The sequence below is a fragment of the Polypterus senegalus genome, chromosome 4 (assembly GCF_016835505.1).
Source record: "Polypterus senegalus isolate Bchr_013 chromosome 4, ASM1683550v1, whole genome shotgun sequence".
NCBI lineage: Eukaryota > Metazoa > Chordata > Cladistia > Polypteriformes > Polypteridae > Polypterus > Polypterus senegalus.
In genome coordinates, this window is record NC_053157.1 from 239,137,102 (window position 1) to 239,155,702 (window position 18,601).

An 18,601-nucleotide genomic window follows, 5' to 3' on the forward strand; every position below is an offset into this window, starting at 1 on the left:
GTTCACGTTTTGAATGGGCGGGTAAGACGAGGTACGGTGTCGCGCTTGGATTACGTCATTCACCTTTTTTGTCCCCACCTTTTGAACTTTATGAGTGCGCGGTGTTTAAGTAGAACGTTTTATGCAAAGTTTTTTATTTTTTTGATTGTATATTTTTAAGACTTACGAACTGGGAAAAAAGAATGGCAGACGTCGAAGGAAGAGCGATAAAGGACGACGGTCTTGGTGAGTATCAAAGAGTAGCGCATGCCGGGGGCTCAGCTGAAATAAGTAGGGTATTGCCGCTCTAACGGACTCGCGCTAACGCAGGAGAACCGTGAGGGTGGGCGGACCGACAGACCGGCAGAAGAAACAAAGAAAGTCCGGTCTCGGTAAAACAGGCGAGCAGCGGCGTCGTGGGGCACGCTGTAATCTTGTCGCTTGTGTATGTGATGGGTACGTTTAAGCTTACGGGGAAAACATGGCGGCTGCGTTGAACAATAAGCGAGTCCGTCTTTAAATAATACTAATAATTCATTACGTTTATATTAAATCATCTTCTTTCGGCTGCGCCCTTTAGGGGTTGTCACAGCGGATCATCTTCTTCTATATCTTTCTGTCCTCTGCATCTTGCCCTGTCACACCCATCACCTGCATGTCTTCTCTCACCACATCCATAAACCTTCTTTTTCTCTTCCCTGGCAGCGCTATCCTTAGCATCCTTCTCCCAAGATATCCCTCATCTCTCTCCTCTGCACATGTCCAAACCAACACAATCTCGCCTCTCTGACTTTGTCTCCCAACCGTCCAACTTGAGCTGACCCTCTAATGTCCTCATTTCTAATCCTGTCCATCCTCGTCACACTCAATGCAGATCTTAGCATCTTTAACTCTTCCACCTCCAGCTCTGTCTCCTGTGCCACCATCTCCTGTCCATATAACATAGCTGGTCTCACTACCGTCCTGTTGACCTTCCCTTTCACTCTTGCTGATAGCCGTCTGTCACAAATCACTCCTGACACTCTTCTCCACCCATTCCACCCTACCTGCACTCTCTTCTTCACCTCTCTTCCACAATCCCCATTACTCTCTACTGTTGATCCCAAGTATTTAAACTCCTCCACCTTCGCCAACTCTACTCCCTCCATCCTCACCATTCCACTGACCTCCCTCTCATTCACACACACGTATTCTGTCTTTTTGGTCTTACTGACCTTCATTCCTCTCCCCTCATATCTCCACCTCTCCAAGGTCTCCTCAACCTGCTCCCTACTATCGTTACGGATTACAATGTCATCAGCAAACATCACAGTCCACTTGGACTCCTGTCTCATCTCATCTTTCAGCCTATCTATCACCATTGCTAATAAGTAAGGGCTCAGTCTATTGAGGGAGAAGAGCCGGGAAGATGAAATGGCGACCTGCGGTGGACACGCATAATTAGTTAATGAAGTGATTTCTAAAGCTAATGGAGTTAGCTGTAGGGATACGTTATTTTTTTTCTAAAATGGATGGAATGTTTGTCAAGAATAAAAAGCCTGGAGGCAGGAAGATTTCTTTTTCTTTGCCAAATTAAAAAAAAAGTAACCGTTGTGCTTCCTCTCACATGTCCTCCCTGGTCTTGAATATTTCACTTTATAAACTCTGCTTTATAACACATTATGACTTAACAGCAAGTCTTAATATCTGTGTGTGTATATTTATGTGCGTATATTTTTTTCTCTCTCCGATATAGCGAGCATTTAGTCCTCTAATTTAACCCTTATGTGACAGCATAGCTTCACACTATTAAACCTTCTATGATGGTGATTGTGAATTTCCCCTTGGGATTAATAAAGTATCTATCTATCTATCTATCTATCTATCTATCTATCTATCTATCTATCTATCTATCTATCTATCTATCTATCTATCTATCTATCTATCTATCTATCTATCTATCTATCTATCTATCTATCTATGGTGAAATTTAAAGACACCTTTTATATTCCTGTGTTAGATTGACCCCAGAAGTCCAATAACGGTTCTAACTGGATGTATATTTTGTATTTTTTTTTTTTTGTAACTGTATGAATTAGTATTAGCGTGTTTGCCGATGCACACACAGCTTATCCCACGTTGTTCAGTTTCTTCTTGGTAGTCGTATGTTCCTTTTTTTTCTTCCATCCATTATGCAACCCGCTATGTCCTTAACACAGGGTCATGGTGGTCTGCTGGCAAGGCAGGAATAAACCCCGGGGTTTATTCACACACACACACACACACACACACACATACTAGGGATAATTTAGGATCACCAATGCACCTAACCTGAATGTCTTTGGACACGCAGACATGGGGAGAACATGCAGGGTCTCCTAACTGTGAGGCAGCAGTGCTAGCACTGCGCCACCGTCCTGCCCCGTGTCCCCTTCTAGTTTGTATTATTACTGTTGTACAGGGTGGCACAGGTAAACGAGAACTTTTCAGTTGACATTCAATGTGCACATAAACACATTACAAAATGCATTTAATGATGAAATGTATTGTGCAGGATATGCAGTTAATGATGGTAATCAATATTCATTGTATGCTTTGAAGCAGACGTCCTGAAGGTGTCGTCCATTTCTCCGTACTCATTCTGACAGCCTGCTCGACGTCACACATCAAGAGGAATGCCAGCGATTTCCCCTTCAATCCTCCTTTTTAGTTCAGCGGTGGCTGCAGGACGTGTGCGGTACACTTGACTTTTAAGATGTCCTCACGGGAAAACCAAAAAAAGAAAATAAATCACAAGCGGTGAGATCTGGGGACCCCGGAGTGCCGTGAAATGCCGCGCCTTCCAAACAATCGTCGAATAGCTGCCATCGATTGTCGGGCAGTACGTGAAGTGGCTCCACCTGGGGACTTTTTTTTTACTTCTAAATTACGCACCCGTGTTTTAAATCGCATGGCCAGACGGGACACAACCGCGACGTCCTTACTGGTAATGACACCGCAGCAGTCCCTCTGTCGCCATTCTTATAAAAGGCTTTCACCGCAAACGCTCGCTCGTTGCGCGCCACTCCACTTCTCCATGATAACTGATGGCAAGGGGTCCTACACGAGGTCACATTGGTCTCAAACGACTGCTGTCGCTCCCAGGGTCGCCAACACCTAGTTCCAAAATTTCCCGTTTCCCTAACTCCACCCTGCATTCCTGAGGTGGCCATGATAGATCGGTCATTGTGCTCTGTGAAGGGGATCCCTTGTGTTATGTTTTGTGTGTCTTTTTTTTTTTTGACACCCATTGCACACCCTGCCTACCTGGATAAGGGGTCTCTCTGTGAGTTACCTTTCCCAATTTCTTTTCTTGTTGGAGAGACAAGGCTGCTTACTGTCAAAAAACAAGGCTCACTGCATCACTCCCTGTGTAACTGTTGTTAATTCCAACTCCCACTTTCTTCCAAAAATGCTGTATGTCCTTTATACCACACAACAACAACATTTATTTATATAACACATTTTCATACAAGAAAAAAATGTAGTTCAGAGTACTTTTCAAAATGAAGAATAGAAAAATAGTCAACATTAATTAACATAGAATAAGTAAGGTCCGTTGGCCAGGGTGGACAGATAAAACAAAAAAAAAAAAAACTCCAGACGGCTGGAGAAAAAAAATAAAATCTGCAGGGATTCCAGACCAAGACACCACCCAGTCCCCTCTGGGCAATCTACCTAACATAAATGAAACAGTCGTCTTTGTATTTACGGTTCTCACGGAAGGACTTGATGATGATGATGGTCACGTAGACTTCTGGCTACAACACAACACCCGCATCCCTTCGCGTTTATGGCTGAATCGCACGCATTGTAGTTACAGCTGGGCCCCTATTGTTTGCATACATGCCATTGCCCCTCCAACATCTGGAAAATCTGAACCCTTTAGTTTTTTGATATCCATTGTAACAAAGGAGCCATATAGGCACCTGACCTGAGACAGACTCGCACTGGAGGCACTAATAAAACCAAAATAAACTTTTATTTTTTTCTTCACCTGTGGGGCACTTCTTCCCCATGCCCCACAGGCACAACGTAGTCCCAAGCACCCAAACACCAAAACACCACACTCCTCTTGGCACCACCACTCCTCCTCCCGACCTGCGCATGTAAACAGAGTTTTATTTTTTTTTTTTTAACAGATCATATTTCTGCCTTAACTGGGTTACCATTTTAATCGTGGTTTTGTGTAAACGTATTAAAGGATAGATGATAACAAAAGAGGAAGTGAGTCAGGAAGGTTTTTTCTAGCTGGCATTTTGTGGATTCCTAAAGCAGATGCATGATGTATCCTTCTCTCTCTCTTCAACAGTGACAACTGAGTTGCCATTGCAGTTAATGTGCTCATGAGTTGTAAGCCAAGGGCATGAAAGTGAGTTCGGGTGAGGAGCTGGGCATTTACCACCCTGCACATGGCATCAGCTGACGATAATGGTATGGACCTAAGAGTGGACTGTATCAAAGAAGAGGACCGTGAATGGGGACCAGAGAGCTTCAGTGTGAAACAGGAGGACCACAACGAGAGCGTTTCCATTTTGAAAGTCAATCAGCCCGAGGAGGGGGTCATCAGCATTAAAATCGAGGCAGTAAGCAGTGTGAAGGAAGATGTCACCCCTGTGAGTCAGCGCCGCTGGCAGGAATGCCCGACGTTACGGGGTAGTAAAAGAGGACAACGCACCAGCTGGCGGCATTCTGCTGAGTCCAGTAATGGATTACCTGTGCAGGAGGAGCTGATCGATGAGGCGAGAAGTCGCCTGGGAGAGACACGAGAACATTCTGCAGTTTGTGAGTATAGAAAGGCAGGAAGATTGGGAACATCACCTGTGGGGTCGTTTCTGTTTTAACTGATATTGGGGGGATTAAGACTGTTGTGCATGTTTTATTAGAAGTCAGAGATGGGTGGGTCATCCCAGTATCATATACTGCATCTATCTATCTATCTATCTATCTATCTATCTATCTATCTATCTATCTATCTATCTATCTATCTATCTATCTATCTATCTATCTATCTATCTATCTATCTATCATATAGTGCCTTTCACATCTAGCTAGCTAGCTTGTCTGTGTGTATGTATATTTATGGTTTGAGTCAGCCATCCGTATACTTTCCCTGGGTGCAAAAGGGGCGTAAATTTTAGCACAGTGTGTACAGGTTCGAATCCAAAGTAGAACTGCCTCAGTATGGAAGATGGCGAGTTTTTAAGGTGACTCAAGGGCAGTGACGTCCTCAGGGCCGGGACAGGAAGTGATGTTGTTGGACTGTACTTGGATGCAGGCAGAATTTCCTGTGTCTGGCCTCCCTAGAGAAAAAAGAGAGATTTTGTGCAACCCACCGCCTCCTGACCTGGTGTTTTCTGGTCCCTTTGGTTGACACCCAAATGCACGTGTGTGACTGTATGTAAGTATGTGTGTGTGTGTATTATATTTACAGTGGGTACGGAAAGTATTCGGACCCCCTTCAATTTTTCACTCTTTGTTATATTGCAGCTATTGGCTAAAATCATTTAAATTATTTTTTTCCTCATTAATGTACACACAGCACCCCATATTGACAGACAAAAAAAAAGAATTTTTGAAATTGTTGCAGATTTATTAAAAAAGACAAACTGAACTATCACCTGGTCCTAAGTATTCAGACCCTTTGCTCAGTATTTAGTAGAAGCCCCCTTTTGAGCTCATACAGCCAGGAGTCTTCTTATGAAAGATGCAACAAGTTTTTCACACCTGGATTTGGGGATCCTCTGCCATTCCTCCTTGCAGATCCTCTCCAGTTCTGTCAGGTTGGATGGTAAGCGTTGGTGGACAGCCATTTTTAGGTCTCTCCAGAGATGCTCCATTGGGTTTAAGTCAGGGCTCTGGCTGGGCCATTCAAGAACAGTCACAGAGTTGTTGTGAAGCCACTCCTTCGTTATTTTAGCTGTGTGCTTAGGGTCATTGTCTTGTTGGAAGTTAAACCTTCAGCCCAGTTTGAGGTCCTTAGCACTCTGGAGAAGGTTTTTGTCCAGGATATCCCTGTACTTGGCCGCATTCATCTTTCCCTCGATTGCAACCAGTCGTCCTGTCCCTGCAGCTGAAAAACATCCCCACAGCATGATGCTGCCACCGCCATGCTTCACTGTGGGGACTGTATTGGACGAGTGATGAGCAGTGCCTGGTTGTCTCCACACATACCACTTAGAATTAAGGCCAAAAAGTTCTATCTTGGTGAGAAATAAGATTCTCTGGTCTGATGAGACCATCTCAGAGTCCTTCAGGTGTCTTTTAGCAAACTCCATGCGGGCTGTCATGTGTCTTGCCTCTCCTCAGTGTGTGGAGACAACCAGACACTGCTCATCACTTGTCCAATACACTCCCCAGAGTGAAGCATGGCATAACTTAATACCTCAGAATGACAAATTTACCAAAAAATAAAAAAAAACTCTGACTTCTCTCCCAGTGTTTAGACCCTTTCCTCTGTCTTTGTTGGGTCCCGCACCATGGGCATCACACACACACACACACACATACACACATGGATTTGGTGATTTCCTGCCACTCTTCCCTGCCAATCCTCTCAGGCTCTCTTGTCAGGCCTGGGTGGTGACCGTAAGGTGGACTGCGATGTTCAGGTCTCTCCAGAGATGTTCAAGTCCAAGGTCTGGCTGAACCACTCTTAACACCTCCCATGTTGTTTTTGCTTTGCCCAGCAGGGTCCTCTATGAGGTCCGGAGTGCTCTGAGCAGGTTACCCTCAAAGGAGGTATCTGGACTTTGACCCCGTTCACCTGTCCCTTGACCCTTGTCTAGTCTGCCAGTTCCTGATGTTGCCACCTCCGTGCTTCACTGCTGGAATGGCATTGCGCAGGTGACGAGCGGTGCCTGGTTTCCTCCAGACATGACACTAGTCTTGGTTTCATCAGACCACCGAATCTTGTTTCATACAGTCTGGGAGTCCTTTAGGTGCCCTGTTTGCAAACTCCAAGTGAGTTTCCGTGTGTTTTTTTTCCACTGAGGAGAGGATTCTGTTTAGCTGCTCTGTCATAAAGCCCAGATTAGTGGAGTCTTGCAGTGATAGTTGGCCTTCTGAAAGTCTTTCCCTTCACCAGACAGTTTCTCTGGACCACTGGGTTCTTAGTCAACATGGTTGCAGAGTTTGCCTCTGCTCTAGGGGGAGTTGTGGTTGTTCATAAATGTAAAAATATATATATATATATATATATATATATATATGGAAAGTTGGAAGCCATCTTTTAATGCAGCAGGTTTCTGCCTCTAAGCTCCGCAGGTAATTCCCTGGACCTCATGGCTTGGTTTTTTGCTCATCTGTGGACCTTCCATAGACGGGTGTGCGCCTTTCTTAATCCATCAAGTCAACTGAAATGGCCACAGGTGGACTCCATGTAAAGTGTAGAAACATCTCCGTGGTGATCAATAGGATAGGAGTCTTAGCCAAGTGACTACTTGTGCCAGTCCTTGAAGTATTGGAGTGTTGTTTGATGAGGGGGAAAAAAAAATTGAAATGATGTTAGTGCACAGCTACGACATAACAAAATGTGAAGAACATGACGACGGCTGAACACTTTCTTAAAGCAGTGGGTGTGTGTTTGTGTGTGAGACAGGCAGATAGATGTGTTTCTCTTTAGCAGGAAAGACACCTACTTTCTGCGAGGTAGTTTGCTGTCCTTTTATGAAATGTGTTGATGTTTTGAACGTGTGTGCTAATGGAATCAAAATGAACGAATGAATTGATCTCGACGGATTACGTAAAATGAGTCTGTATAGCACTGCTTCATGCTTTTCCGTCATAGCAGTTTAACAGAAGTCTCTGAATTAATCATATCTGTGTGGCCCACTTTTTGGACCAGCGTCAGCAAAGTATACAATTTAAACATCACACCTTTTATTTTACTGCAGGTCTACAAGAGGATGATCAGTTGTTCCGTTCATTCGCTCAGACCTTCTCCCAGCACCGATCACAACAGAAAAAGCATGTTAACTGCATGAGGAAATCAACATCTACATCAGAGACGGTGATACTTGACCCTTTGGAATACGGTTCTTTGCCTTTTGTGAATCAGAGCCACTCTAGAAACCACAATGTGGAAAAGCCACATTGCTGCTCTGAGTGTGGGAAGCGATTCTCAAAACAAAAGAACCTCAAGATCCATACAAGAATCCATACTGGAGTGAAACCCCATTGCTGTTCTGAGTGTGGCAAGCGATTCTCACACAGCAGCAGTCTTCAGATCCACACCAGAATTCACACGGGAGAGAAGCCATATAGCTGTTCTGAATGTGGCAAGCGGTTCACAGACAGCAGCAGTCTGCAGAGGCACATCCGAATTCATTCTGGAGAGAAGCCATACTTTTGTACTGAGTGTGGCAAACGATTCTTATATCTAAGTGGCGTTAAGAGCCACTCCAGAGTTCACAGTGGTGAGAAGCCTTATTGCTGTTCCGAGTGTGGCAAGAGATTCTCACAGATAAGTAACCTCAAGAACCATACTCGAATTCACACCGGAGAGAAGCCTCACTGCTGCTTTGAATGTGGCAAACGGTTCTCCAAAATCAACAATCTTAAGATCCACACAAGAATACACACCGGAGAGAAACGCTTTTCCTGTTCTGAGTGTGGGAAACAGTTCACGGACAACAGGAGTCTTCAGAGTCACTCTAGAATCCACACCGGGGAAAAACCTTACCACTGTTCCGAATGTGGCAAAGAATTCTCTCGTAAGAACAGTCTCCGACGGCACGCCAGAGTTCACACCGGAGAGAAGCCATATTGCTGTTCTGAGTGTGGCAAAGCGTTCTCGCAACTGAGCAGCCTTCAGAGCCATACCAGGATTCACACAACAAATGGGCCAAAAAAACAGAGAGGATACTCCGGATCTGCCACAGAACTCCAGCTATGAATTTGTAGGTGGTCCCCATCCTGTCCAGCTTAAAGCTAATATCGTACACTTGTAACAGAATGTGAAAAGCAAAAATGTTAGAATTGTAATTGCGTCTGATACAAAAACAATTATATTCCAAGAATTCACATCAAGTTCTGAAGTTGTCAGTTTTGATGAAAATGGAGATGCCTACGGGCAATACCTGGTCTGCAGACGTACTTGTGTCAGATGCGCTCTCAAGACCTGCACTTCTACACAACGGTTTAGCTTCACCAAAACAGAAAAAAAGGGTGGTTCAGTTGTAACGGGAGTGAGTGACATGCACTGGGTCACTGCTCCAATCTCTGCATGAAGTCCAGACGTGAGTTGACACTCAGAAGGAGTATTGTCGGCTTCATTTTCATATTCATTTTACTGAGCCTTAAAAATTCAGTAACAATACATAAAACCCATCCACTCATTAATAAAACAAATACAATTTTGGTAAATTCAAGTTTATTTTAGTGCTCTGTTGACATGCAGTGTGGGCTGTCAGGGGAGAAGCTTTTCTTCTTTGTGTGGACTTAAAACTAAGCATTATCCAAAAGTATCATTAAATGTTTGCCACATTTCACCTTTGAGGAGTCGTTCAGAGCGATGCTGTCCCTTTGTCTGTAGTCGGCTCCCCTGTACAGCGGCCATTTCTACTGCTTGGCTAAAGGAGTCCTTCATGGCAGCTCCAGAGTAGAAGCTCTTAACTCTCTCTCAGCTTGGCTGGTGAAAATATAAACTTTTAATACTTTTTTGTTTTTTTTATGTTTAATCCATGAATATGTTATTTTTTTTTTATGCTGGTAATTTATGAGAAATGTTTTCTGAGTTTTTTTGTGGAAAAGAAGAGACAGATGTTTTAGGTCAGGTATTTCTACTTGTTAATGATGGCAGGGAAGGGTAGCGATTAACACAGGCAAGTAAGAATTTCACAGGACTCTCTACACATGACAATGAAGACTCCATATGAAAATATAACAGTTGGACATGAAAGGCATTGTATAATGAATAGAAAGAAATGAAAGACACTATAAGATAGATAGATGTGAAAGGCACTATACTTTTAAAATGTTTCTGGTAAGAAGGACACATTTTGAGATTAATTAATTCTAATTACTAGTAATGGTGTTGCAGGGTGGTGATTTTCACATATAATTAAGAATTTCACTTTCTTCTTTACATGTGATAATTATAACCCTTCAAACAAATAACAGACATATAGATATGGATGGCACTTTATAATCGATACAGAAGTATGAAAGGCACTACTGAGTTTTTTTCTGGCAAGGAAGACAGACATTTTGAGGTCAGCTAATTGTATTCATTAGTGGTGGTGATTAGTACAGGCAAGTATGAATTTCACAGGATTCTGTACAGATGATATCAATGTTATTAAACTGTAACAGACATAAAAGGCAGTGTATGATAGATAGATAGAATTTGGTATAGTAGGCAGGATTAGATAGATGTGAAAGGTACTATACTGATAGAAAGAAATAATTTGGCATAGTAGGCAGGATTAGATAGATGTGAAAGGTACTATACTGATAGAAAGAAAGAATTTGGTATAGTAGGATTAGATAGATGTGAAAGGTACTATACTGTATAACAGACAGAAATAATTTGGTATATTAGGCAGTATTAGATAGAATTTGGCATATTAGACAGTATTATATAGATAGAATTTGGTATAGTAGGCAGGATTAGATAGATGTGATAGGCGCTATACTGTATAACAGACAGAAATAATTTGGTATATTAGGCAGTATTAGATAGAATTTGGTATAGTAGGCAGGATTAGATAGATGTGATAGGAGTTATACTGATAGATAGAAAGAATGTGGTATAGTAGGCAGGATTAGATAGATGTGAAAGGCACTATATGATAGATAGATTGAATGACACAGAGGTTGGCAATTAGCACAGGCAATTACAAATTCCACAGGACTCTTTGCACATGATGATACAAACCTTACATTAACATATAACACATAGACATAAAAGACATTATATAATAGATAGATGGATAGAGAGATAAAAGTTGGTTAGTGCCAGGGGGAGGCAATTAGCACAGAGAAATAAGAATTTCACTTTACTCTGTACATGTGATAATCATAACCTTATAAACATAGACATGAAAGGCGCTATACTGTATAATAGAAGATAGTTATGAACGGCAGAATACTTTTGAAATGTTCCCTTGTAAGGAAGACATACGTGTGGAGATGAAATAATGCAAATTCTTAGTCATGGTTCTGAAGAGTGGTGATTAGCATCAACAAGAAAGAATTTCTCTGCACTCTTTAAAAGTGAGAATAAGGATCCTATAAACATAAAACAGGTAGACATGTCAGTCACTTGATAGTGAATAGATAGTTATGAAAGGCACTATACTTTTCAGGTTTTTCAGGTAAGGAAGACAGACTTGTTGAAGTCCAGTAGTTAATCATTCTGCACCAAGGCGGCAGTTGGCACAGACAATTAAGGATTTCACTTTAGTCTTTATGCCTGATAATGTTAATCCTGCAAACATCTAATCGATAGATTTTAAACGTGTTATACTTCTCAAAGTTTTCAAGTAAAGAAGATGAATGTTTCAAAGTAAAGTGAATTATACTCAGCGATCATAGTGAAAGAGGGAATCGATTAGCACATACAAGTAAGAATTTGAATGGACCCTGTGACAATATGAATCCTGTAAACAAATATCAGATAGTCTTGAAAGGCACTATATAATGAATAGATACTGAAAATACAATAATTCTGAAAAACAATTTCAAGTAAGAAACATTGATATTTTGAGTTTTATCGATTATAATTACTAATCATAGTGCTGGAGGGTGACGGTTAGCATGAGCAATTAAGAGTTTCTCTGAACTCTATGCAGATGTGAGAATATCATCATATTATTAATCTTCTTGGTGCCAAAGACGCATAAGCATCAATGATTTCCCTCCATCTGGTCCGGTCTTGAGTTACATGTTCTGCTTCATCCCATGGTAGGTCCTTCTGCTTCAGCTCATTTATCACAGTTCTCCGCCAGGTTGTTTTAGGCCAGCCTTGTTTGCACTTCCCAGGTGGCGCCCACCTCAGAGCAGCCTTAAGTATTCAGTTCTGGTCCATTCTGAAGATGTGGCCAAGCCATCTTAAGCATTGGTCTCCAGCACCACACTCTGGCTCTTAGTGTTCTTATAAAGGTCTTTTATTAAAGATCTTCTCGGGACAGAAGATACAACACCAGCAGCATTCAGGACCCTCTAAACATGTAACAGATAAATGTGAAAGACACTTTTCATGTCACCTGGATATGAAAGGCACCTTACTTATGAAACTTTACACATATAGGAATGCGGCCATTTCAAGGTAAGGTAGTTGTGTTCCCTAATGATGGTGCCAGAAAGGTGGCAATTCGCACAGACAAGGAAGAATTGCACTGCGCCTGTGGACATTCAACAGGCAGACATGACAAATGCTGTAACTTCAAAGACTTTTCTGGTGAAGAAGGCAGGTGTCTACATTTAGGAAAGTCTAGTGTAGTGTAGTGCATTCCAGTGTGGAAACCAGGGGGCATACCAGCCACCTAAACACCCAAAACACCAGACACAAGTGCCTTAAAAATGAAAGGCTTTAATTCCGTGGGAAACGTTTTCCTTCCGTTTCCCACTAGCACCAATTATAGTACAGCTGAGGAATACAGCACACCGCACTCGACTCGTTTCATTTTCCCCTTCCTCCATGCACAAGCTTCATCCCTGTTCCTCCTTACTGTGGCTCCTTTTAAGCCGCTCCTGGGACCACTCCAGGTGGCTCGTTAGGAAGGTCTGGACTTGCTCCCAGGTGTGGCTGAAGCCCTAAGTAGGGCACTGCAGCTCCAGCAGGTCCCATAGCTCCTCCTGGTGGCTTCCATGGCACCCAACAGGGCTGTGCCGACAAATTCTAATTCCCTATACATCCCTGTGGGAATCTGAGGAGCCGTTGCAACCCATGGGGGCTGCCAAGTAGCAGAAAGGGGAAGATTGCGAACTTCAAAAGCCATCTGCCAGTGTCCTTCCATTAAAGAGGCGCCCCTTCAAATGGGTGGAATGTTTAGTGGCATGTTTTTCATTACCGGTGTCACGCTGTTAACAAGCAATGAGAGGCACAACACTGTAAACCCCGGACCAGGGGACTCATGCATAACACTGTGCGTAGAATTCACACTATAACATGACGTAAGCACAAAAGCAGAAATGTGTTTATGCACAAAAAAAATCCAGATGCATACATCTGTGCGAACGGCAGCTTCCACGTTCTTCTGCTCCATAAATCCCAGTCAGCGTGAAAAGTAATGCATGTGCACGCGCCTGCTGTCCCTCCCCAAACTCCTCCCAGAATTACACCTCTTTGAATATGCAAATCAATATAAATACCTCTTAAGCTCTGTGAAAAGACAATGGCAAAAGCACAAGGGCAAATAGAAGAATTTCAGCAAATACCAAGTGGAGGCAAAGAAAAACTTACTATTTGATGGTTTAAAACAGGGGGATAAACAACAAAAGGAAGTTGATCGAGTGACATAGCATGGCGGAGAAACTCGAAAGCTGAAGTTCACAAAGATACTATACCAGAAAGATATTGTCAGATATCAAAGTCGCCGTCAACAGGCAAGAAGTGGCCCACCGTCTGAGTGTCCTATGAAAGCTTATTAGGGTACAGAAAAAAAAAAAAAAAGGCACACAGTGGGGGAAAAAGCATGAAATGTCAAGTTTAATCTCGAAATTTCCACTTTAATCACATAGTTTATTTTGTCATTAAAGTAGAACATCATTAACTTTATCTTAAAATCGTTTAATTTACTAGTTTCTCAATCCCGTCGTAACTAAAGTAGCAAGTTAAAAGCTTTATTTTTTATTTGTTCTTCTTTGTGTGCGAATCTCTACGTGCTTCTTAAACCGGCTTTCTCTTCCTCTGACAGGACACAGAATCCATTACATTCATGATATTACAGCTCTCTGAATAACTAAAATACTGAGATGTATACGTGATATCATTTTCATGATGATAGGAGTTAAAGCAAGTGATTAAACATGAGAACACGGTGGAGCAGTGATTGTTCATGTCTCACGTGCGTGACCTTCGATGAAATACTTTATTGTAGCAGTCCTGTCTCTTTCAAATGTACTAACCTCCAATTCCCGTCCTTCTTTTTCTTTCTCCAAATACCCAATCGCCACACAATCAACTCTGTAATAGACGTTAAGCCATCATTAGGCTTAGAACGCTGATTCTTCATCACTTTTAAGGAACATTGAAATATCTTCGTAGTATGTGTTTAATTATTCTATCCATCTATCTATACAGTGTCATGCCAGTCCCACTGAAGCATACAGCGTGAGGCAGGAACAATCCATGAATGGAGCGCCAGCAGCTCACTAGCGATGTGGCACCGTGTTCTCACATGTTTACTTATTAACAATATTGATTATTTAAATGATGTTAACATTTTATCTGTGTAATGCAATAAATATATTTTGCTGCATTTAATCTTACAAAGTATATAGTCATCATATATAAGTACGTGCTTTATAAAGTGGCTCAGGTTGATTACATCCTAGGAGAGTCAATCTGAAGGAGTGATGGCAGGGGAAAGTGTAGTTAAGCAGCATAGGATGGTGGTCTATAGGATGACGTTGGAGATCAAGAAGAGGAAGAGAGTGAGGGCAGAGCCAAGGATCAAATGGTGGAAGTTGAAAAAGGAGGACTGCAAGGTTGAGTTTAGGGAGGAGGTGAGACAGGCACTGGGTGGCAGTGAAGAGTCACCAGACAGCTGGGAAACTACAGCAGATGTAGTAAGGGTGACAGCAAGAAGGGTGACATCTGGAAGGAGGAAAAGGAAACCTGGTGGTGGAACGAGGAAATACAGAGGAAGAGGATGGCAAAGAAGAAGTGGAATAGTCAGAGAGATGTAGACAAGAGTACAAGGAGATAAGGCGCAAGGTGAAGAGAGAGGTGGCAAAGGCTAAAGAAAAGGCGTATGATGAGTTGTGTGAGAGGTTGGACACTAAGGAGGGAGAAAAGGACCGGTGGGCTACAGAGAGGGGCTGAGCTGGGAAAGATGAGCAGCAGGTTAGGGTGATGAAGGATAAAGATGGAAACGTACTCACAAGCGAAGAGAGTGTGTTGAGCAGATGGAAAGAGTACTTTGAGAGGCTGATGAATGAAGAGAACAGAGAGAGAAGAGGTTGGATGAAGTGGAGATAGTGAATCAGGAAGTGCAATGGATTAGCAAGGAGGAAGAAAGGACAGCAATGAAGAGGATGAAAAATGGAAAGGCCATTGGTCCAGATGACCTACCTATGGAAGCATGGATGTGTTCAGGAGAGACGGCAGTGGAGTTTTTAACCAGATTGTTTAATGGAATCTTGGAAAGTGAGAGGATGATGAGGAGTGGAGAAGAAGTGTACTGGTGCCGATATTTAAGAATAAGGGGGATGTGCAGGACTGTAGTAACTACAGGGGATAAAATTGATGAGCCACAGCATGAAGTTATGGGAAAGAGTAGTGGAAGCTCAGTTAAGAAGTGAGGTGATGATGAGTGAGCAGCAGGATGGTTTCATGCCAAGAAAGAGCACCACAGATGAGATGTTTGCTCTGAGGATGTTGATGGAGAAGTTTAGAGAGAAGGCCAGAAGGAGTTGTATTGCGTCTTTGTGGACCTGGAGAAAGTAAATGACAGAGTGACTGAGAGGAGCTGTGGTGTTGTATGAGGAAGTCGGGAGTGGCAGAGAAGTACGTAAGAGTTGTACAGGATATGTACGAGGGAAGTGTGACCGTGGTGAGGTCTGAGGTAGGAGTGACGGAGGTGGGATTACATCAGGGATCAGCTCTGAGACCTTTCTTATTTGCAATGGTGATGGACAGGTTGACAGACGAGATTAGACAGGAGTCCAAGTGGACTGTGATGTTTGTGTATGACATTGTGATCTGTAGTGAGAGTAGGGAGCAGGCTGAGGAGACCCTAAAGAGGTGGAGATATGAGAGGAGAGGAATGAAGATCAGTAGGACCACCAAGACAGAATACATGTGTGTGAATGAGAGGGAGGCCAGTGGAATGGTGAGGGTGAGGGGAGTAGAGTTGGCCAAGGTGGAGGAGTTTAAATACTTGGGATCAACAGTACAGAGGAATGGGGACTGTGGAAAAGAAGTGAAGAAGAGAGTGCAGGCAGGGTGGAGTGGGTGGAGAAGAGTGTCAGGAGTGATTTGTGACAGACGGGTATCAGCAAGAGTGAAAGGGAAGGTCTACAGGACGGTAGTGAGACCAGCTATGTTATATGAGCTGGAGACGGTAGCAGAGTTAAAGATGCTAAGATATGCATTGGGTGTGACGAGGGTGGACAGGATTAGAAATGAGGACATCAGAGGGCCAGCTCAAGTGGGACGATTGGGAGACAAAGTCAAAGAGGTGAGATTGCGTTGGTTTGGCGTGTGCAGAGGAGAGATGAGGGGTATATTGGGAGAAGGATGCTAAGGATAGAGCTGCCAGGGAAGAGGAGAAGAGGAAGACCTAAGAGAAGGTTTATGGATGTGGTGAGAGAGGACATGCAGGTGATGGGTGTGACAGAGCAAGATGACAAGGACAGGAAGATATGGAAGAAGATGATCTGCTGTGGCAACCCCTAATGGGAGCAGCCGAAAGAAGAAGATCTATAGATAACCATTTTGAAGAAGATTAAATTGACACAATTTAAAAGGAAAAAACACTTTATGGAGGGATACTTACATTTTCACATGGCTGTTTGACCAACAAAGTAAATTAATTTAACAGATGTGAGTGATGGGTCAAACCCAGGCTGCCATACTGTATAACAGTCAGTTAGTCATTTTCTAACCTGCTTAGTTCTGGTTAGCGGGGGTCCGTTGGAGCCTATCCCAGCTAGCATAGGGCACAAGGCAGGAATAAACCCTGGAGAGAGCAGCAGTCCTTCACAGGATGAACACAAACTTTCTTACTCTGATCTTATTGGGATAAACATACCAAAAGTGAACACAACCTTTTCATTTACAAAACCACAGTGACATACGCATGTACACAAGAATTCAAATAAATTACAACAAAAAAAAAAAAAACAGAGACAAACAACATGCATTACGGAAAAAACATGCAATAATATCCAGATTTTGTATGCTGGATTGTTCAAACTGTTCATTGAAAAGAATATTAAGCTAAGGCCACCGGACAAAGGATGAGACCACGACGCCAAATTTCCTGTCTATTTAGTTGTGACCAGCAGTCATTAGGTCAGCAGTTGGCCATCCAGCCCCTGCTTGGACAAAAGGCAAGTTCCCTTCAACGTTAGTCATATATAATGGTGGTTTGATGCCAGGTTTATCCATAATGATGACAAATGTTTTCAAGCTTCACTTGCAAGGATCCAGCTTATTGGAGATAGTGACCACATCACCTCTGGACATGGAGAGAACAAAGACATTGGGACTTCATAACTGTCAATCCTAACAGTCTGCATAATTATAAAAAAAGGAGTTTTCAAACTGAATACCTCTCAAGGAGGCATTTGTGGGCCTCCAACAGCAACAACATTTTTCCTGGAAATTCCAAATAGGCCTGAAACACTCATCTGTAATAGAGATTCCAACGTCAAGGTATGAAGAAGATCTGTAAGGTAAAGAGCAACAATAAAGTGGTGTCGACAGGAGAACTTAAAACCCGACCCACAAGGGAAGCTTGGTTTCCATTGTTCTGGTAGGTACCTTACTTACTCCTTTTCTTGAATTTCTGTGCATTCTGCCTTTGTCTGCTCCTTCAGTTCATGAGTTTTAAATGGTGCTAAGTTTTGTAAAAGCTACACATAAATGTCCTCGGGGCTTCTGGCAGGGGAACTTCCTGAATGCCATACTTAGGTCCTTAATGGCAGAAACAAAATTGTTGGTAACCCACAATGTTGAGGAGAAGTGCCAGTCAGCGGCTGGCCATCCAGCCCCTGCTTGGACACAAGGCAAGTTGCCTCCAACTTTAGTCATATATAATGGTGGTCTGATGACAAATGTTTCTAAATTTCAATTGCAAGGTTCCAGCTTAATGGAAATGGTGACCACATCACCTCTGGACACAGACAGAACAAAGACAATGGGACTTCATAACTTTCAATCCTAACAGTCTGCTTAATTAAAAAAAAGGAGTTTTCAAACTGAGTAACTCTCAAGGAGGCATTTGGGGGCGCTCCAACAGCAACGTCATTTTTCCTGGGAATTCAAAGTAGGTCTGAAATACTCATCTGTAATGGTGAATCCAACGGCATAGTATTCAGAAGATTTGTAAGGTAAAGAGCAACATAGCTGTGTCTGCAGGAGGACTTTAAACCGACCCTCAGAGAGAATCTTGGTTTCCATTCTTCTGGTAGGTACCTTACTTACTCCTCTTCTTGAATTTCTGTGCAGTCTGCCTTTGTCTGTTCCTTCAGTCTGTGAGTTTTCCATGGTGCTACATTTTGCGAGGGATACATTGAAATGTCCTCTAGGCTTCTGGCAGGGGAACTTCCCAAATGCACAAACACTTAATGACAGAAACAAAATTGTTGGTAACCCACAATCTATAGGAGAAGTGCTGGCCATCCAGCCCCTCCTTGGACACAAGGCAAGTTACCTCCAATTTCAGTCATTTACCATATTGTGGTTTGATGTTGATTTTATTCAAGTTCA

General features: G+C 42.7%; 1 protein-coding gene across 1 annotated transcript; it reads left to right on the forward strand.

Annotated features, from left to right (window-relative positions):
- LOC120528286 (zinc finger protein 664-like) lies at positions 1 to 9,363 on the forward strand. The gene is made up of 3 exons (XM_039752423.1): positions 1 to 225; positions 4,310 to 4,782; positions 7,893 to 9,363. Exons 2-3 carry the CDS (start codon positions 4,410 to 4,412, stop codon positions 8,891 to 8,893), a joined length of 1,374 nt encoding a protein of 457 aa, XP_039608357.1. The 5' UTR covers positions 1 to 225; positions 4,310 to 4,409; the 3' UTR covers positions 8,894 to 9,363.
- The last annotated feature ends 9,238 nt before the right edge of the window (positions 9,364 to 18,601 follow it).